The 18,985-nt window shown below is 37.8% G+C and overlaps 1 protein-coding gene across 2 annotated transcripts in view; it reads right to left on the bottom strand.

Moving 5' to 3' along the window:
- The window catches only part of LOC117305076 (protein CASC1-like), a 39,778-nt gene extending 21,643 nt beyond the window's left edge, over positions 1 to 18,135 (bottom strand). For both annotated transcript variants that reach the window (XM_033789803.1, XM_033789804.1), the window contains exons 1-6: positions 17,941 to 18,135; positions 9,678 to 9,786; positions 7,726 to 7,817; positions 6,556 to 6,660; positions 5,707 to 5,847; positions 4,622 to 4,768 (exon numbers count right to left, since the gene is read on the bottom strand). In XM_033789803.1, coding sequence (XP_033645694.1) covers positions 4,622 to 4,768; positions 5,707 to 5,847; positions 6,556 to 6,660; positions 7,726 to 7,817; positions 9,678 to 9,786; positions 17,941 to 17,943 — 597 coding nt within the window. In that variant the 5' untranslated portion in view covers positions 17,944 to 18,135. The remainder of the gene's footprint in view (positions 1 to 4,621; positions 4,769 to 5,706; positions 5,848 to 6,555; positions 6,661 to 7,725; positions 7,818 to 9,677; positions 9,787 to 17,940) is intronic.
- Between the last annotated feature and the right edge of the window lie 850 nt (positions 18,136 to 18,985).

The raw sequence follows: 18,985 nt of genomic DNA, 5'->3' as shown, positions 1-18,985 counted from the left end.
GTTTTATTTTCAAAGACTTTTCTGTAGATGATTCTACAGGGAGAGTTGGCAGCTGAGATATTGTACAGTATTGCAATCAACATCCACCATTATTCAAATCCTACTCTTATTATCAGGGCAAATTTGTCTGCATTTTGATGCCTTTACAGCATGGCCCAAAAAAAAACAACAAAAACACACTTTTTTTTAAACATGAAATCTTTTAAAAGACATTTGACACTATTGGTAATTGTCAAAGACCAGTCTTCTCACTTGGTGTATCTCAACATATGCATAAAATAACAAACCTGTGAAAATTTGAGCTCAATTGGTTGCGAAATAGTAATGAAAGAAAAAACACCCTTGTCCCACAAAGTTGTGTGCTTTCAGATGCTGGATTTCGAGACCTTATTTTCTAATTCCGAGGTCTAGAAATCCAATTTGTGAAAAATTACCTCCTTCTTAAAAACTCTGTTACTTTAGAGGGAGCTGTTTCTCACAATGTTTTATACTATCAACAGCTCTTCATTGCTTGTTACGAAGGTTTTATGCTATTACTCGTCCCCAAGTAAGGTTTTATGCTAATAACTGTTCTGAGTAATTACCAATAGTGTCCACTTCATTTAAATGGAAATTTAGCAAGACGGCTTGTTCCTAGGATTTCAATGTTTCCACTGTGAGACATCTCTCTAGGGTTTACTCTCCTTTAAGTACTGCACACATGTATAGTGCATTATTGGTAAACTGCCTTTAGTACACAAACCTGAAATATTAAGATACACTGCACAATACATTTAAAATAACATTGTAAAATTAAACTGCAACATCTCTGATACTATGATGATAACTCCTACTAGCAATAATACAATACATGAGCCCAGCACCAAGGAAGAAGTATGTAGACAAGAGCTATCCCAAGTAGCAGCAACAGAGGGCAGTACAGGGGTAACCAGTAGTTGTGATGAAGAGCTTTATCAGTGTAGCATGAAGAGCTTTATCAGTGTAGCATAAAGAAGCAATGTCTTGGTGCGATGGCTGACATGGCTGATAGATGAGCAAACCCTACACCAGACAGTACGGGTATACCAACATTCGTTTGTCACCACACAAATGTCCATATGCCAGTACTAACCAGTGCAGGGAAGAAGGAAGAAAAAAAGCAAAAAAGGGCTGCCTGGCCTGAAAGAAGTTGACTTTGGAAAACAGTTTTGTGATGAAGCTGAATGAGGAAGTGCATTCAAATCTTACATGTACATTGTACTCTACTATTGACTCCGACCTATTCATCCAAAGTTAGGGTCTTAAGCCCGGTTCATACTTCCTGCGAATGCAAATGGAAGCGAATTCGACGTGAACTTGATGACACATCTCTGTTTTCGCGGTGAATATTTCGCAAAAGTTGAGCACAGTTCAACTACTGCGAATCATTTGTTGCGTACATTAAGTCTGACGTCAACATTGGTATCGGGTTCGCATTCGCAGGAAGTATGAACCGGGCTTTACTCGGTAACTACATTCCACCTAAGCATGATATGAAAAATATACAAACCTTGATGAACACAGCAACTGCATTCATGTACACTTGCACTACATTGTACATTGAAGGACTGATTAGTAATAATGCCATTTAATCTTTGATGACACCCTTCCCTTGAAACCCACAGGGACACACTTCTCTTAAGGAAGAGGGTGTGGTTCATTTCAACACAACTTTATCATTTCCTATCAAATAGTTTGCTGTCAAGATAGAAATTACAGAAAGTGCATTGACTTGCACATTGAAGGACTTGTGACATGTAAATGTCCAACTTGTTAAATCACTAGCGTCCGGTCTATAAAAAATGAAATGTTACCACGGATATTGGATGGTTCCGGGTTGGAATAGACTTTTTACTGACACACATCACTTGTCAGTTTTCATGAATTCACATCAGAGTATAACATCTGGACAGACCAATCCAACAATGTGCTGCAATTTCTGGGTACTGCGCCTAGCCCTCTGGTGTTATAGACCGATCCATTAAGCTCCGCCCCATAGCGTTTTGACCAATCACAACCGAAAAGTCTGACAAAAGTCCGACAGGCATGCGCGTATGCTTGGCAAGCACGGCAGAGTTGTGCAGAATGGCATTGGAGATGCTCACGTGTTCTTGCTCACATGCGCGCCGTGACGGAGCCTAATGAATCACAACCCAAAAGTCTGACAAAAGTCCGACAGGCATGCGCGTATGCTTGGCAAGCACGGCAGAGTTGTGCAGAATGGCATTGGAGATGCTCACGTGTTCTTGTTCACATGTGCGCCGTGACGGAGCCTAATGAATCAGTCTATTGATGTGAATGAGGCCTGTAAACAACACAAATGGTAGTGACATACCTGAACATGTTAATGTAATTGATCTCATAACACTATGATCTACATATATTGTGTACTATGTGCAAGCTTGAACCTTGAATGAGTTACCCTGGCTGCATTCTGTGACTACATACAACAAAATATGTACCTCATCAAGTTTGAATAATATCACTACCTCACTGCAGTTGAGATGGATACAAAGCGTCTAACAAATTACAAGTAAAGAGACTTTCACAAGACCTCTATTGTATAAACCAATTTTGATTTCGAATCATTGAATGTTTTGTGAAATTTGTTTTAATCACCCAGTTTACTTTTGGTCCCACCAAATACCTCAGTGCACCAACCAGTGAAAAGAACACCTGCACTGCATGACGTGTTGGTATCAATTTACCATCAATGTCCTCATCATCGGGTTAATACATTTAATCACAAGAAACATGCCTACGAATAATAACTGCACAGTTTTGATCCAGGAATCTGAAAAAGTTGCCATGTATCCACCTCATGTATGAGGGTTGATTTAGAACACACCGGACAACAACATTAAAACATGATGATGTACAATATGAGTATTTGATGATGTGAGTCACCTACTTCAGGTGTCTAGGTGGTACAATCTTGATCTGGATATCTTTTGGATATTCAATCTCTACATTGCTCTAATTAAAATCATAGCTAGAACAACTCTTTCAAGACCCTGGACACTATTGGTCATTGTCAAAGACTAGTCTTCTCACTTGGTCGTCGAAGTTGCGAGGAAAAAAAAGAAGAAAAAAAAAAACCTTGTCACACAAATTTTTTTGCATTCAGATGCTTTATTTTGAGAACTCAAATTCTAAACCTGAGGTCTCAAAATCCAATTCGTGGGAAGTTACTTCTTTCTTGAAAAGTACTCCACTTCAGAGGGATCCGTTTCTCACAATTTGTTATACTACTAACCTCTCCCCATTACTCGTTACCAATTAAGGTTTTATGCTAATAAATATTTTGAGTTATTACCAATAGTGTCCACTGCCTTTAAACGCTTCGCAACCAGTGGTATGATGTCAGATGCATGTATGGTCATTTTTATGTTGCACAAAAAATAATGGAAACCTCACCCTTTCAATAACGTGCATTATAGCGTAAAAGTTTCGCACATCTTTCAAATAAAATGAATTTATCATAAAATATTACAGCAGATCCAAATTAGTAAGTTTGAAACATGAGTGCTATTTACTAGGAGCAAATGATTACATTTGTACACGTGTCATTCATATAAGCATTAACATTGCATTAAAAAACGAACCCAAGGCAAAGAGAACACATTCTATTGGTTGAGTTGCTCCACGCAGAATACGCCCACGCTTCTTCAACCAATCGAGGGCGTGCATTTTAAACGTTCTTGTTTACGTTCTCATTATCGGGGCCTGTGTGATCGGGCCTTAACTATGCAAAACAGTTTCTATAGACTGTGCAAGTCTAGCGCGTATTTAAACATTTTTGGGACCTTTTTGATCCCGTGTACATTGCGTTAACAAAACTTGCGCACCATGACAGGTTCCAATGTTCAAATACACGCAAGACATGCACAGTTTCTAGGTGAGTAACAACTATTTTGTTCATAAAAATTCATTATTTGCATACTGTTTTTTTTTAGCATAATATAAAAAAACTGGCAAAGACACCACATTTCACACATTATTATGTTTTTGTTTCAAATGCTAACAGAAGGAATAGGCACATAAACATGCAATACTAACGGTCCTACTGTTCACGATGTTATGGTCAAATCAATATAACAAAAGTTTGTTAGTCTTTAAAAAAGCTTGGGCTATGTACAATGTATTTGCTAGGCAAACCTTTTGATAAAGACGCGTTAGACAGTTAGGGAGGCAATGTTGTCAATGGAATGAATGCATCACTTCATAGCTGCAGGTACTACATTGTGTACATGTACTGCCTCAATCTATTTATTAAGCTTCTGTCATGGCCGTCAGAGCTGCCAACATTTGCATCTTGCAATCAGGGAGAATTCAAACAACTATCAGGGAGATATTTAGAATTACATTCAACATAATACGCAAAAAGTTTCCATAATTAGGGAGACTTTCAAATTGTTCATCAGAAAGATTGGTTTATTTTCAGGGAACTTTCTACAGAATCAGGAAGAGTTGGTACATGTAGCTCTGGGCCATTTGTACAGGAAACATTTTTTTAAGAATCAAACAAATAAGGAAGCTTCTATTTATTAAGTTAGCTAGAGCATTGTTAGCAGCGGTTATGTTAATTTATAATCCTACATACCTTGAGTAATAGTACAGTAGATGCATCTAGCTTACTACTCAGTAAGTGTTGTAACTCAGACTTAGTCTCTCTATAACGCTCTGCTTCTCTCTCACTAAGATCCTTCTCAGGTGTTTCTTCAAGCAAGTAGTCCAACTCAGATAACAACTAGAGAAAGACAACAAGCATCAAATATCAGTTGGTTAACCCATTGGTGCAAAAGGCGGTCGTTAGCGACCGCCAAAAGCACGTCAAATTAGACTTTTATAACCAATAATAACTTAAAATCTACGACCCCCAAAAAACCGCCCTCAATCAATTTTTAGAGTGAGTGTTTAGCTTTCGTTTGGTGTGATGTTCAACTGGGGGTGCTATTTTAAATGCTAAGAACAGCTCTCCATTGCTTGTTACCAAGTAAGTTTTGATGCTAATAATTAGTTTGAGTAATTACCAATAGTGTCCACTGCCTTTAAGGGCACATGGGTCATGGCTAGATTCCAACACACATCTTGATGACTCACTTCCCATGCACTAGACCACTATACCACGAGACACAATAAAATATACTTAACAAACCTTGGTACCCACAGAATAACACCACAATTTGCAGTAGTTACAGAAATCACATGAAGTATATAATAAGCAACCTTACCAACCTAAACAACTAACCATCAAATCAGCATCAACTGTGACATGTTCTTACATCACTAACCGAAAGGCTAATTACTGCGCAGCCAAATTTTCATACCCCTCACAAAAGTGAGCAGTGCTCACCCAATTATGATACTCACCCAATCACAATTTATTTCCCCCAGAAACATATATTTTTATTTGGCAGGCATTTCAAAAGTGTATAGGTTTATTTTAAACACCCTGTAGTTGTTCAATTTTCACAAGTGTAGTCAAATTGTGACTTGTACATGTATCACTTTCTCACTTTTAGCTCTGTAAGAAAGGTTGCATATTACGCTAAACCTCCTTCTGATTATTTGACAACGCCCTTGTTTTTTTGCAATGTTAACTTGTCTTTCATAGCTCATAGTTATTCATATCATATATTGCATAAAAGTGAGTAGGTACTGCAAAACAATTCAAAATGTACTTACAGCCAATGTCTGTTTACTCTCTTTAATGACTGCATCAATATTGTTGCTGCTAATGTCTTCATGCCATAGATTAATATAGGTATTAACCTCAGCAGCGATAGTAGGATCTGGAGTGCCATCACATCGCATGTAACGCTCCCACTGTACCAAAAACAACCACAAAATGCAAACATTAAGGATGAGACCTAATAGAGCAGGGTCTGTAATACAGAATGTTACATGATACAAAAAATAAAAGAGAACGTGTCCCATAAAGGGATCTGTGTAACTTATTTGTTCTGCAACTTTACGCCTTCAAGTAAATATGAATATGAAACAAATAAAAGGAATTCCTCAAATAAAAATTAAAATAACAAACCACAGACCAGATTAGTACGTATCCCCTTAAAGTCGTCTCGGAAGCGATACTAAATAAAATCTTAATTTTCAGCACATCCAGATGTTACACTTTTAATGCACTCAATAATTTTGTTTGGTGCAACTCTAGAGTGCCTGCATGAACAAGGTGTTTGTTATAGGCAACCAGTTCCGGGCAAACTCCAATAAGAAAAGGCATCCACATTACAATTTGCACAAACACATGAAATTTTCATCACAAGTGTTCATAAAACATCAATAAAAAATTACTCCTGATCTACGAAAGTGTCCTTTTTGCGTACCTCCAGTTGCCTTGTACAAGTTACCTCATGCGACAAGGCATCAAATCTTACAATACTGAACACTGCAAAAGTGGTAGGTGTTAAAACTATATAAACAAGGGTTAATTTTTGTTGAGTTTGTGGCTTTATAGATGGAGCTACATGTACATGCAATCATAGTGTGATAACCTGATAAAACACCTCGGCTTACCTTGGCTTTAGCTCGTCTCTCATCATCTATGTTAACTAGAGCAATATCATTACCCTCCAAAATAGATATCAACTCACTCACTTCAGTCACATGGCGCTGACTCTCCTGAAAAATACACAACAAATACATTCATATTACATTACAATGTTCACAACATTTAACAGCCTAATCAAATATCCACCCACAGCTATCAGGGGTTAATATGGTAGAAAAGAGCTCAACTTGTTTAGCCACAATGATTTGTTGGGACAAGATAAGACTCCAATCCAACTTACGTTCTACCCAGTAGGTTGCTTCGTATGATTGTGTGTATAATTGACTTACCCGTTTAAGTGTGATCCTGACTGCTGCAGACCTAGTGACTGAATGGACCAGTTACTCAATACTCGGGGTGCTATATACACAATGTCATCACTACATAACCAACTCAGATAACTTCCTTCCTCTAGAAATTAACTTCAATGTCACATGGGATACACTCGTCAGACTTTAACTTCTGCCTTCCTGTCCCACCAGTTTACTCAGCAAATCACAGTTTCTTTGTCTTGTGGGATTTCACAGGCAAATTTTACCATGTAGGAAGGAAGAAATTTATTGCACCTTAATGTCCATCCACTTTGTTCCTCTGTGAAATGGTTCTACATGTTTTTCTTTAGACAAAGTTTTTAACAGGAAATTGTCAAATTACCTTGCCATTCTGATAACACTGCGTGTATTTTTTTATTATCAAACTGACCACAGGTCCAGAATGTTAGTTCATTTATAATAACTAAAATAAAAACAAAGTCACCCTGCATGTAAGTTTATTCAATGGTGTGGCAGAGTAACAATTATTGGCAAACTGATTTAAATGATTTTACTTTGTGGGAATTTTGTTAGGCTTTTTATAGTAACTCTAATGCTTCATATTTTATACACTACAGTAATGCAGAATTTGTGAGTAAATTGCAAAGGTATTTTGTATGTTTTAAAGATTGGATTCCTACAGATGGTGTACTCATTGACCCTATATTTGAGCCCATAAAAAGGCAAAGACGTTTGCAAGTATAGACTACAGCAGCAAGTATAGACTACAGCAGCAAGTAGCCCCAGCAGCAAATAGTGCCCTTGATTGTGCAAGTGTATTTATAGGCTTGAATGATAGTGTGCATGTTTACATCATGTACTTACAGCAGCTTCTATTCTTTGTCGTTCTTCTCGTTCAATTCGTTCTCTCTCCAATCTTTCTTTTTCTTCTTGTTCAGCTTTGATTCGTGCATCTTCTATTCAAATTAAACCACACATAAAAACATTCATGTTTAAAATCATTGCTGCCCATTATCTTACTACTGACAATAGGAGTTTCAAACCTGTGTGATGTACAATGCTTGTAATAAGAGACTGTAGGAAAGGATTTAACCTTCAAGACAGATTAAGGAACAAGCTCATTGGGGAGTTACTCATCTTCAGAGAATTGATTTCTGACAGGTTACAATCTGACTCTGACTTACTTTGGCAGGTTGGGGAATAATGACGTCCCATTGCTGCACACTTTTTCCCTTAATTTCTTTGGCTTAAAAGCTGACTCACTGTTGATTGCTAAAAATGATATAACAACAGTTGATTTGCAAGTGTGTACTATGTGTATGCATGGAGATAGGAGTGATTTGTATTGGCAGTTGGTGAATTGTGCTGGTCCCCTGAGCCACTTACATTTGGTCCAGTTACTTCACTGAACAGCTGAATCACAATAAGCATTTTGCTGATTCACAGTTATCAAGCAATAGTGTCCAATCTGTACTTGCCAACCATCTCAAATCTTCCTCTGAAGCTCCACTTTATCTATAGTAGGCACATGTATGTAATGTGGGGTGGACACTAAGGCTAAGTGAACACATTTAATATTTGTATACAACCAACAAAAACACCTGCAAATTGAGAGAATCAAACCATTAGGAAAGTGTTCTCAACGGACATCCTGCCTACCTCTTGCAGTTGTTTAAATTTCTGTAGAAGTACAGCAACTGTATCCCTAACTCCTACATTAGCATACATTAAGCTGCAAGAAGTTTGTATCCTTCCCTCAGAAGTAATCATGAAACCCTTCAATGCCCTTTATTTTTAGGGGTTGAATAAAATATACGTTCAAAGAGCTATCCACGAACAATGTATCAAGGTCAGCTATGAACTTCTACAAAGATCAAAATGTAAAACTTCAAGAGTGAACTTGTTTTTGAAAGACTTTTTGATAAACAATGTAGACCTTCTGTAATTCTGGACAATTGGATTAGCATGGTTGCAGTATGAAAGTTTAGGGGAAATCTTTGGTTAACAATCTTAATTAGCAGTATTTCCAGATTAATTTAATTGATTAAAATCAATCTATTGAGCAGGATATGCTTTATCTACACCGCTCCATAACCATAACCATGCTCTTTAACCCATCCAAATCAAATTTCATGTTTTGTTTTATCCTGAGGACTGCACTGATAAACTATTGTCCTATAAAAGCTACGTACATGTGTATGCAATCAGGGCTCCATCTCACGTGTTCAAATTCATCTTAAAGGGTGTACTTTTTTTTAACACAAATCACAATTTCCACATATTAACATTAAACTTACACAGTTAGAAGATAATGATAGTAGAAAGCTTCCCTTAAAATATTACTTACTGAGGTGCTGTAGCTTTCGAGAAATGAGTAAAACAATTAATGTCACCAAAATAAGTTTCGTCTCAGTTTTAGCATGTAAAAACGTATTAACCAGTCATGATGTTATGGTATATTACCATGAGTTTTTACATGCTAAAATAATTTTCGTCTCACGAAGACAACAAATTTTAAAACTCGTTTTACTAATTTATCAAAAACTACATACATATATACATGTTTATAGCACCTCAATAAGTAATATTTAAAGGGAAGCTTATCATATATTAAAACCGTGTAAGTTCAATACAAATATGTAGGCATTTTTAAAAAGAGTACCTGGCTCCTTTAACTGTGTATAATCACAATTGCAATACTGATATGCAGTAGCAATTATCTTCAATATGATGGCATCAACACCCTGTGCATACAAGCAATGTATTACAATCCCATTTACATTTAAGGTAAGCAGTTACATTAAAATTATTCATACCTTCCTCTTTAGCTTTAAGCTCCAATTCTTCTTTCTTGAGTCGTTCTTTGTCTGCCTTGCTCAATTTTCCCTTCTTTCCTTTAGCACTCTTTGCTGGGGACTTTGGAGGCTAAAATAAAATTTAGAATAGAAGAGCTAGATTATCTTTTTCATAAATTGTTTTAAAAATCTGTTAACAATCAGAATCACAGGCTTGAGAACAAAATTTTGTTCTCCTAAAATAGCAGCAACATTCTCTTAGACCATGAAGAATTGTGATGTGATTTTTCAATATGAATTAAACAAGTTTCTGTTCCGGGTACCAAACTATCAAATTCAGCATGAAATTTTAACTCAAAGTTCATTCACAGCTTGTCATGCAATCATACTCAAATTGTTTCTGTGAAAGTGTCTTGGGGTTGATTTAATTTCACAAAGAGTTAGGACTAGTCCTAGGAGATATACAAATTGCATGGATAGTCCTAAGTTAGGACGAGTAACTGGTCCTAACTCGAGATACATGTAAGACTTAACTCTTTGTGAAATCCACCCCAGGGACAACAATAATGACAAAATGATAATTCAGTACGGTTTAGAAAAAAACTAAGAGTAAATCACACATAAGTATCACCTGACCACTTGTTTGACTCTACACCATCTGTCCAAATGCCCACCAGTTCAATCAGTGCTAGTACAGTATAAAGCCAATGTGTAACCACAGCTCTGGTAGTACATGTACATTCCAGTTCTGTCTTTTTGAGCTGAGCTCCTTTGTGTTAGGAAAGCTTCTACCTCTCTCACTAATTCCTACTTCTATAAACCCTAGAGCAAGGCTTACACTATACTAGCTGCACCAATAGTTTAAATCAAACTCCATCCACAAAACAATTATGTAATAGGTGTACAACTGTGCTACCTACAAACAATGTATATTGTATGTTAGATTTGAATACTCAATACACCATAATACACCCTGCCATACCAGCACTCAAGATGTACATCATGTACCAGTACTTGCATAGGTGTGCAAAAGCAAATAATATAGTGTATGTAGTGCACAATGCAGTACCAATAGGCAGTACAAACCATGGAGGTAAGAATAGTTTTTACCTCCATGGTACAACCAGGATACATCCTACACTGCACATGATGCTCCTGAAGACTTTGATACATTGCATTCTGCAAATTGTTCATAATGTACAGTGAAATCAACCATTTTACTTTCTTGCTTCTAAAAGAAAACAGAGGTGAAATACATGTACACCGAGTAAGTCTACTCCTACTCACATACACTACATGTAAGTTATACATCCAGTCAATGTATTGTATACATTGAACATGTGTACCATGGAGGTACATGTACATACATGTGTACATGTGTAGAACCAACACATTTTGTACGGTCTCCATGATTATACGTGTAACAAGCAGTTCGCACTTTGTGTACACCATGTAAATTGTTCCTCTTGTACATTGAATAGTGAGATGCTTACAAAATGTACATCTCGTTTGTGAATAAAAGCTGTACAGCATACAGTATTATGTATTATCAGTTTAAGCTGCATCAGAAACATTTTCTTCACTAAGTCTGCAACGCACTGAAAAGAAATGCGTTTGTAGAGGTTTGCAGGGTAATAATGTAATTTGGAATGTTCTATTGTAATTATGCCAACTCACACCTGACATTTGCAAAGAAAAATTTCAGAACACATCATAGATCTGCTTGAAAATCAATGCATGGCAGTGGCTAATTACAGTAGGTCAGTGTTTCTGGACTTTGTTCCCTAAAATACCCGAAAACATGAAGACTACGTATGTTTTTCAACGAAATAAACCTTCTTTTCGTTTTCTATTACAAATTTACTTGTAACAATTTTGAAACAATTTTTCAACTTGGCAGTGAGTCTGCAAGCGACATTTTGGTTTACGCCGATTGGTTGTGATGATGCTACATGTTGTGTGAACGATTCGTTAATCTTGGGTTTTGTTTTCTTTAAAATAGTTTCTCAATAAGGGAATAAAAAGGTAGCGACGAGCTCTTAAACGGCTGTTACTGGCAGGGCAACGGCAACGACGCTGCAAGGTTTTAAACGACAGTTTAAGAACAACAACTCAGTAAAGTTTTGGTTAAAAGGCTTAATAAAGCAAGAAACTCTGTAAAACCATTATCCGTTTTCCGAGGTGCTTGAGCTCTGTACGCCCATGTGTTGCATTGTTATGACGGAGAAGACCGTTTCCGGATCCATTCGTGTGCGTTTAGCGCGGCCAACTCATCGACAGCGCCCGCATCGCCCGTAACAAGAAACGCCTTGCACCAAGACTAGCGCGTAGTGTCCGAAAACAACCGGTTATAAACAGAGCTCCAGCCGTTTAAACATTATCAACCGTTTAAACACCCCCAAGTGACGCGCTCTACACCAATACAAGGAATAGCAAAACTGTCTTATTCTTATGAATGGAAGATAAAAACCCCTTGTCACACAAAGTTGTGTGCTTTCAGATGCTTGATTTTGAGACCTCAAAGTCTAATTTTGAGGTCTTGAAATCAAATTCCAATATTTTAGACCCCCTAGTAGAAAATTACTTCTTTCTTTAAACTACGTTACTTCAGAGGGAGTCGTTTCTCACAATCAAGTTCAGCTCTCCATGGATCGATAAGAAAGTTTTTAAGCAAACAATTATTTGAAGTAATTACCATTAGTGTCCAGTGCCTTTTTAAATGCCATACATACACTTTCAGAACAGAAAAAAAAAATAAAAGTTCACAGATTTACAAATAACTAACAGGATTTACAGATAATGGTATTTACCATTATCTGTAAAAGCTAATGTCATGACACGGCGAAACGTGCAAAAACAAGAGTGGGTTTTCCTGTTATTTTCTCCCGACTCCGATGACCGATTGAGCCTAAATTTTCACAGGTTTGTTATAGTCAAATGGCTTTAAGGAGCATACATGTAAAAATACAGCTGTTTTCAACATTACAAACAATAGCTTTGTTTAATTTGAAAGATGTTTATGAATGAATTAACTCCCCAACAAAAAGTTGTATTAAATACATGTTAGTACAAGTAACCCTAAATGAGGCCCATGATTTCCTCAATACCTTGAAATTGCATTGTAAATGTAGCTGCAAATAATGCAGACTTTTATCCTTATGGTACTGTGTGTACAAGTAGTGCATCCATGTCCACTCTACATGCTCATACCACACGTCCCTAATCACACTCATATTGACTCAAGGTCTTCTGTACTAATGCAGGCTATTAATAGCGGAGGAAGTGTCTTATAAAAGATCCAAATGTCTTCTGAGATTAGGCTACTTAATTTTCTTCTCCTTTATTGAGTACTACATGTTGGATGCCTAAAGGAAATAACAATGTGTTAATTTATGCCTTAAACTTGTCCATAATTTAAGCCAAAAAAAATATATCTAATCCAAACTACAATGTAACTACATTTGTTGATTCTTATTATGAAAAAGATGATGATGATGTTTACAATGCCCTCCGCTTGCAATTTCATCTCCTACAAAATCCACTTGTGTCGGTGTGGCAGAACACAAACACTGTTGCTTACAAGATTTAATTTGAAAAAAGAAATGCATTAATCACAAATCACTGGAAATTTAAAGGGATGCTGCAGTGAGTTCAAATAAAACAGTTAATTTTGCTGTCATTTATTTCTGATGTATTGAACATCAATCAAATGTGTTTTGTTTATTCCCAACATATCTGACTTGCGTTATTAGCGAATAAGTCATGCCCCCCCCCCCCCCCTTTTGTGGATTGTTACAGCCCCCCTACCATCGACGTCACGTCGGGAATTCAAACATCATCGGCAAAAAGAGTCTGGTCCCTAACTACACGCACCTAGGTACCAGGCCACACAGTGCACACGTCTCAGGGGGCCCGGCAGCTCGGGTTACCGACATGACGTCACGTTTATGCAAATGAAGGCTCCTTTTAGGGGCGGGGTGGGTTCCCCTAATCTCTTGAAAACCATTTTTAAAATACTTGCACATTTAATACAAAATATAAACAAATATTTCAGGTTTAAAAAGTCATGTTTAATCGTTTAAATGAAAAAAGAAAAAAACTGCAGCCACCCTTTAAACACTTGCAAATGTTATCATTGTGTTGGAACATTTAGCTTTTAAAAGCACTGTTATAGGCCTACAATAATATAACAGTCCATAGGAAACAATGCTTTCAAAATTGTGATTGTAAAACCATATAATACGTGTAAAACAGACTTGTAACACAGTAACTACCAGGGATACATTACATTACAAGCAGCATTTCCTGTGCTCCATTCTAAAGCACACTGAACAAATTCATGCACACACATCACTTTTACCACCTGATCACTGGACTGTATGACCCTGTTTAAGTTTAAGACTCATTATAAAGCAATACTTCCTGTGATTACAATAGTGTGTAGGTCAATGTACATTGTCATACCACAGTAACAGATTTGTTCACAAATATCAGATTGCAAACACTAATAAGGGAATCAACGTGTGGTGAAGAGGTTTTAAACTAGTGGTTTAAACCCGCTGAGGCCTGTCTTGATAATTTTGCTGAGACAAAGTCGAGGTAATTATCAAGAACCAGGCCTCGGCGGGTTTAAACCACTAGTTGAAAACTGATTCAACACACTTTGATTCCCATTCATAAATACCTTTTCGGTAAAAAAACATCAACACTTATGGTCAAAAAGTAAAATAAATGCAAAAATTAAATTTTGTCAATGATTTCTTTCAACACAACACCCCTCCAGCTATGAAATGGTAAGGCCCAGTCAAGGCCCTCGGGTAAACAACTCCTAATAAGGGAATGCTGTGCGCGTCGCGCGTCGCGCGTATCGCCTGATGTGGCACAACTGTTTCAGCCGTTGCTCTCGACCAATAGGAATGAAGAAACTGTCTTAAAAGCACAGGTGCAAGGTCGCGTGTCAGGCCCATGTTTCAACACTTTTTACTGGTCATAAATAAGGGGTTCAATGTGTGGTGAAGAGGTTTTAAACTAGTGGTTTAAACACGCTGAGGCCTGTCTTGATAATTTTGCTGTCAAGACAAAGTCGAGGTAAATTATAAAGAACCAGGCCTCGGTGGGTTTAAACCACTAGTTTAAAACCGATTTAACACACTTTGATTCCCATTCATAAATACCTTTACCTTCGTAATGTTTTTTAAAAACTAAATTTACAAAAAAATTCTGCTACAGTGCTAGATTTGCCACTCACTGCTCTTCCTCCTGTTTCTGCCTCTCATAACAGCTAAATGCACGCAGCTACATGTATGTTGGAAACCAGACTAAATGATTCTGCTGCAGACAACAGTTTACTCAACTTTTTGGGCTCTTTCACTATGAATAATTTTATTGTTTGGTCAAGAACGAATTTTAATAAAAATTTGTTTAAAAATTGTCTCAAATATAGCCATATAACACACTCCCCTTAAATTCCACCTAGCTTCAGAACCCTCAAAGTTTTGGAGATAAATTCAGCTGGCTTGGTTAAAATACAAAGTGATGAACATTGAACAAGGTTAGAGCGTCAGAAATCCAAGTTGTATGCGCAAGTATACTCCTTGCCTTGCTGATTCAGTGGCCACACATAGGCTAACTGTGTTTAAACACTTCAACTAGCTGTGGTTATATCATCTGTTTAACCATCCCCAAGTGAGGTCCTCTCAACCAATCGGAACAGAGAAATTGTCCCAGGTGTTTATGAATAGTGGATAAAGGGTGTCCAACTACAATTCATTAACTCATAACACTTGTAAAATAATAAGGCAGTAGGCCTACTTGTTTAGTAAACATAAAGTACATGTAACTTCAGCATTAATGATAAATAATTTCTAAAATACTGTACGAAACTTTAATAAGGCTCTATAAATCTTATTGACTCATCGTGTGCCCTCAAAAATACTGCCACATGCCACATCAAATAAGAGGACAGTGTCAGGTGAAATTTGCACAGATAAAAACCCTGGATAACAACTTTACTAAAAAGTGCTGTGAAATGCAGACCACTTGACCACACGTAATAATACACAATGCACATTACATTGTACATGTTTGCATAATTAACAATAATTTAGGGATTGGTATTCGTTGTCATAGCTCACTCCTTGCAGGCTAAACCAGTATACTGAAGAAACAATGAATGCTAGTGCGTACACGTAGTTCTAAGGCTTTAGAACATCGGGACAGAATGAAAGTTGACATGTTGAGCTATACCCCCTGTATTAGTGAAATACTAACCACTACACTACGCATACAAAAACACCTTGACCTATTGACAACATTTGTCTATAGATGTACGCTTATCCCTCTACACAGGCACCACCCCGGTTTTTGCTAACAAAACAGTAGCTGGCAGCGTAAGCACTTTATGTAATCCACCTGTGACCATACATAAACTAACATTGACAAACCCGTAGAGGTTTTAGATCGATCGGCCATCTACGTAGGTCTCGAGAGAATATAGTTGCGATTTAACGTAACCCTCCTCCCGACGGCCGCACAGGCCGGAGGGTTACGAAGCATCCGCAATCTGTGCAGGGCGAAATGGTTAAAAACATACAATTTTGACAGCTAGTTAGCAGATTTGCTCCATTTTTACCACTTTTGAAAATCATGACACAAATTTTAGGAACACGAACTTGATCCTCAATGTCTAATGAATCCTACCATATCACTCAAAACACCTTTGAGGAAATAATTTGAAGAAAAAGGACAAAAACTTACCAGATCCCCGCGCGAAAGAGTAAAAAATGTCCCAGGTTGAAAATTTTAATCTGAGGGAGGCGGAGCTACGGCTGTGTGTGCACGTCACCGGGGTCAACGACTCAGGGCTGTGTGTGGTGCATTGTGTATCCCGGTAACTGTGCAGCCGTAGTCTTGGTTCCAAGACCATTGGTGTTGCGCGGTCACACATACCAACGTTCTGATCTATGCACGGCAAAAACTGAACACACTTGTAATATTACATTAACGGGCGCTCTGTTTCTCTGATTTCCACATCGCACCGTGTGAACAAGACTACGGCTGCACAGTTGCAGGGATACAGAATGCACCACACGCAGCGCTGAGTCCGTGAAGTGCACAAACAGCCGAAGCTCAGCCCCCCCCCCCCCCCTCAGATTCAAATTTTCAACCTGGGACATTTTTTACTGTTTCGCTCGGGGATCTGGTAAGTTTTTGTCCTTTTTATTCAAAATTGTTTCCTCATTGGTGTTTCGAGTGATATGGTAGGATTCATTGGACATTGAGGATCAAGTTTGTGTTCCCTAGAATTTGTGTCATGATTTTTAAAAGTGGTAAAAATTGAGCAAATCTGCTGACTAGCTGTCGAAATTGTACGTTTTTAACCATTTCGCCCTGCACAGATTGCGGATGCGTCATAACCCTCCGGCCTTCGGACCGTCGGGATGAGGGTTTTCCGGTTATGTTATCGCAACTAGAGAGAAGAGTGAAAAACCGATGACGAATTTTGCATTGCATCGATGCTAATTTAAAAATGAATAAAACGCTCCCTAAGCGATAAACTCCAAACGCGATGTTAGATTATTTATTTCACATCAAATATGACATTTCAGCTATATTTCAAGGGATGTTTTTTTTTTTCATGATTATTAGAACTATAGACCGTGTAAGTTTTATATAAATCTGTGTTCTTCACGATTTTGTTTCTTACCAATTCTGTAACGTTCCTAGTTTAACTTTAAGTCATGAAGTTACTTTACTACAATCACAAACACCAACAACAAGGAAGGAGGGCCAGCCAGGCCCTCTCTCTAGTCTGCTGACAATCAATGACTGACATGGATGGGATGGCTCACAGTTTGACCATGGAGGTAGAAATCTAATTCTACCTCCATGGTTTGACACTCACACACACTCACACTGCTGTCACTGACAGTCAGTGACAAATTGACCTTTCCTTTATTTTTTATAAATTTGTATGACTACGACTCGTACGACCATAATACGAGTATATAAAAAAAAAATGAGTAATGATCACAATGATTTTGTTTAATGATAAATGCTAATTAAGTTATTGTCGTAACATCGTTACAAAATTGAAATGAAGTTGAGCCTCATCTTGGCTGCAGCCAAGCTCTTTCTTGTGCTGTGGTTGATTGGAATTGTCAGATTGTTGATTATCAATACCAATTTAAATTCAATATTTAACAACCAACAAGTTTGAGTTTTTGTGATGGTGAACTAGATTATATTAGTGTTAGTGTTCTTATTTTGTTGAAGTCACACTCACCATACTTTCAAAGTGGTTATCTGGCCTTTAATGTTAGTGTTACCATTGGAGTTTCATTCATCATTGAATTAAGACGACGAGAGCAATACAGCACACAAACATATAAGAACAGTACGAACAATCGTATGTACATACGTGTACATGCGGCGGACAGCCGGATAGCAACGTCGTCATTGGTGCGCTTATTTTGCATTGGAACTTTAACATGTCTACCAGCGATGGCATAACATACGCAAAAGTGCCAATCTCTTCACAACCTCGTTCCCGGAGGATGCAAGTAGTAATCCCTTTCGCTCAGTTTGATTACGAGAAACCGATCGGATCATCCCTCCAGACTAGTCTTGAGATAGCCTTGCTCAAGGCAGTCGAATTATTCACTCCGAAAAAAGACCGCCGCTGTATAAAACCCACCCGTATTCACTGTGCGTAACATCGCACGACACGATGCCCCCGTACACTGTCCGCATGCGTCGGCCTCCGCATGCGGTTAGTGGTACGAGTGCGGATGACTTGTGTGCACAGTAGTCGTACGATGTGACAGTGTGTATACGGGTTGGTCATGCGGTGTGATCGCACGCACCGCGCAGTGGGTTTACAGCGGCGTCTTTTCGGAGCGAATAATGCGACTGCCTTGAGCAAGGCTAGTCTTGAGAGAGTGGTAGAGAAAAAAAACCACAGAGCCTTCCTTCTAATTTTATTTGACAGTCACATAGATAATTTTAGTTATGATTTGTTGCCTCATAATTCAAATTTACTTGACGGCAACGTTCTTAAAGGCAGTGGACAGTTGGTGTATCTCAACATTATTATATGCATAAAATAACAAACCTGTGAAAATTTGAGCTCAATCGGTCACAGAACTTGCGAGATAATAATGAAAATAAAAAACACACTTGTCATCATACGAAGTTGTGTGCGTTTAGATGGTTGATTTCGAGACCTCAAGTTCTAAACTTGAGGTCTCGAAATCAAATTCGTGGAAAATTACTTCTTTCTCAAAAACTATGGCACTTCAGAGGGAGCCGTTTCTCACAATGTTTTATAC

The sequence above is a fragment of the Asterias rubens genome, chromosome 22 (assembly GCF_902459465.1).
Source record: "Asterias rubens chromosome 22, eAstRub1.3, whole genome shotgun sequence".
NCBI lineage: Eukaryota > Metazoa > Echinodermata > Asteroidea > Forcipulatida > Asteriidae > Asterias > Asterias rubens.
Note: the sequence above shows the minus strand (reverse complement) of the source record. Positions and strands in the feature narration are given on the sequence as shown.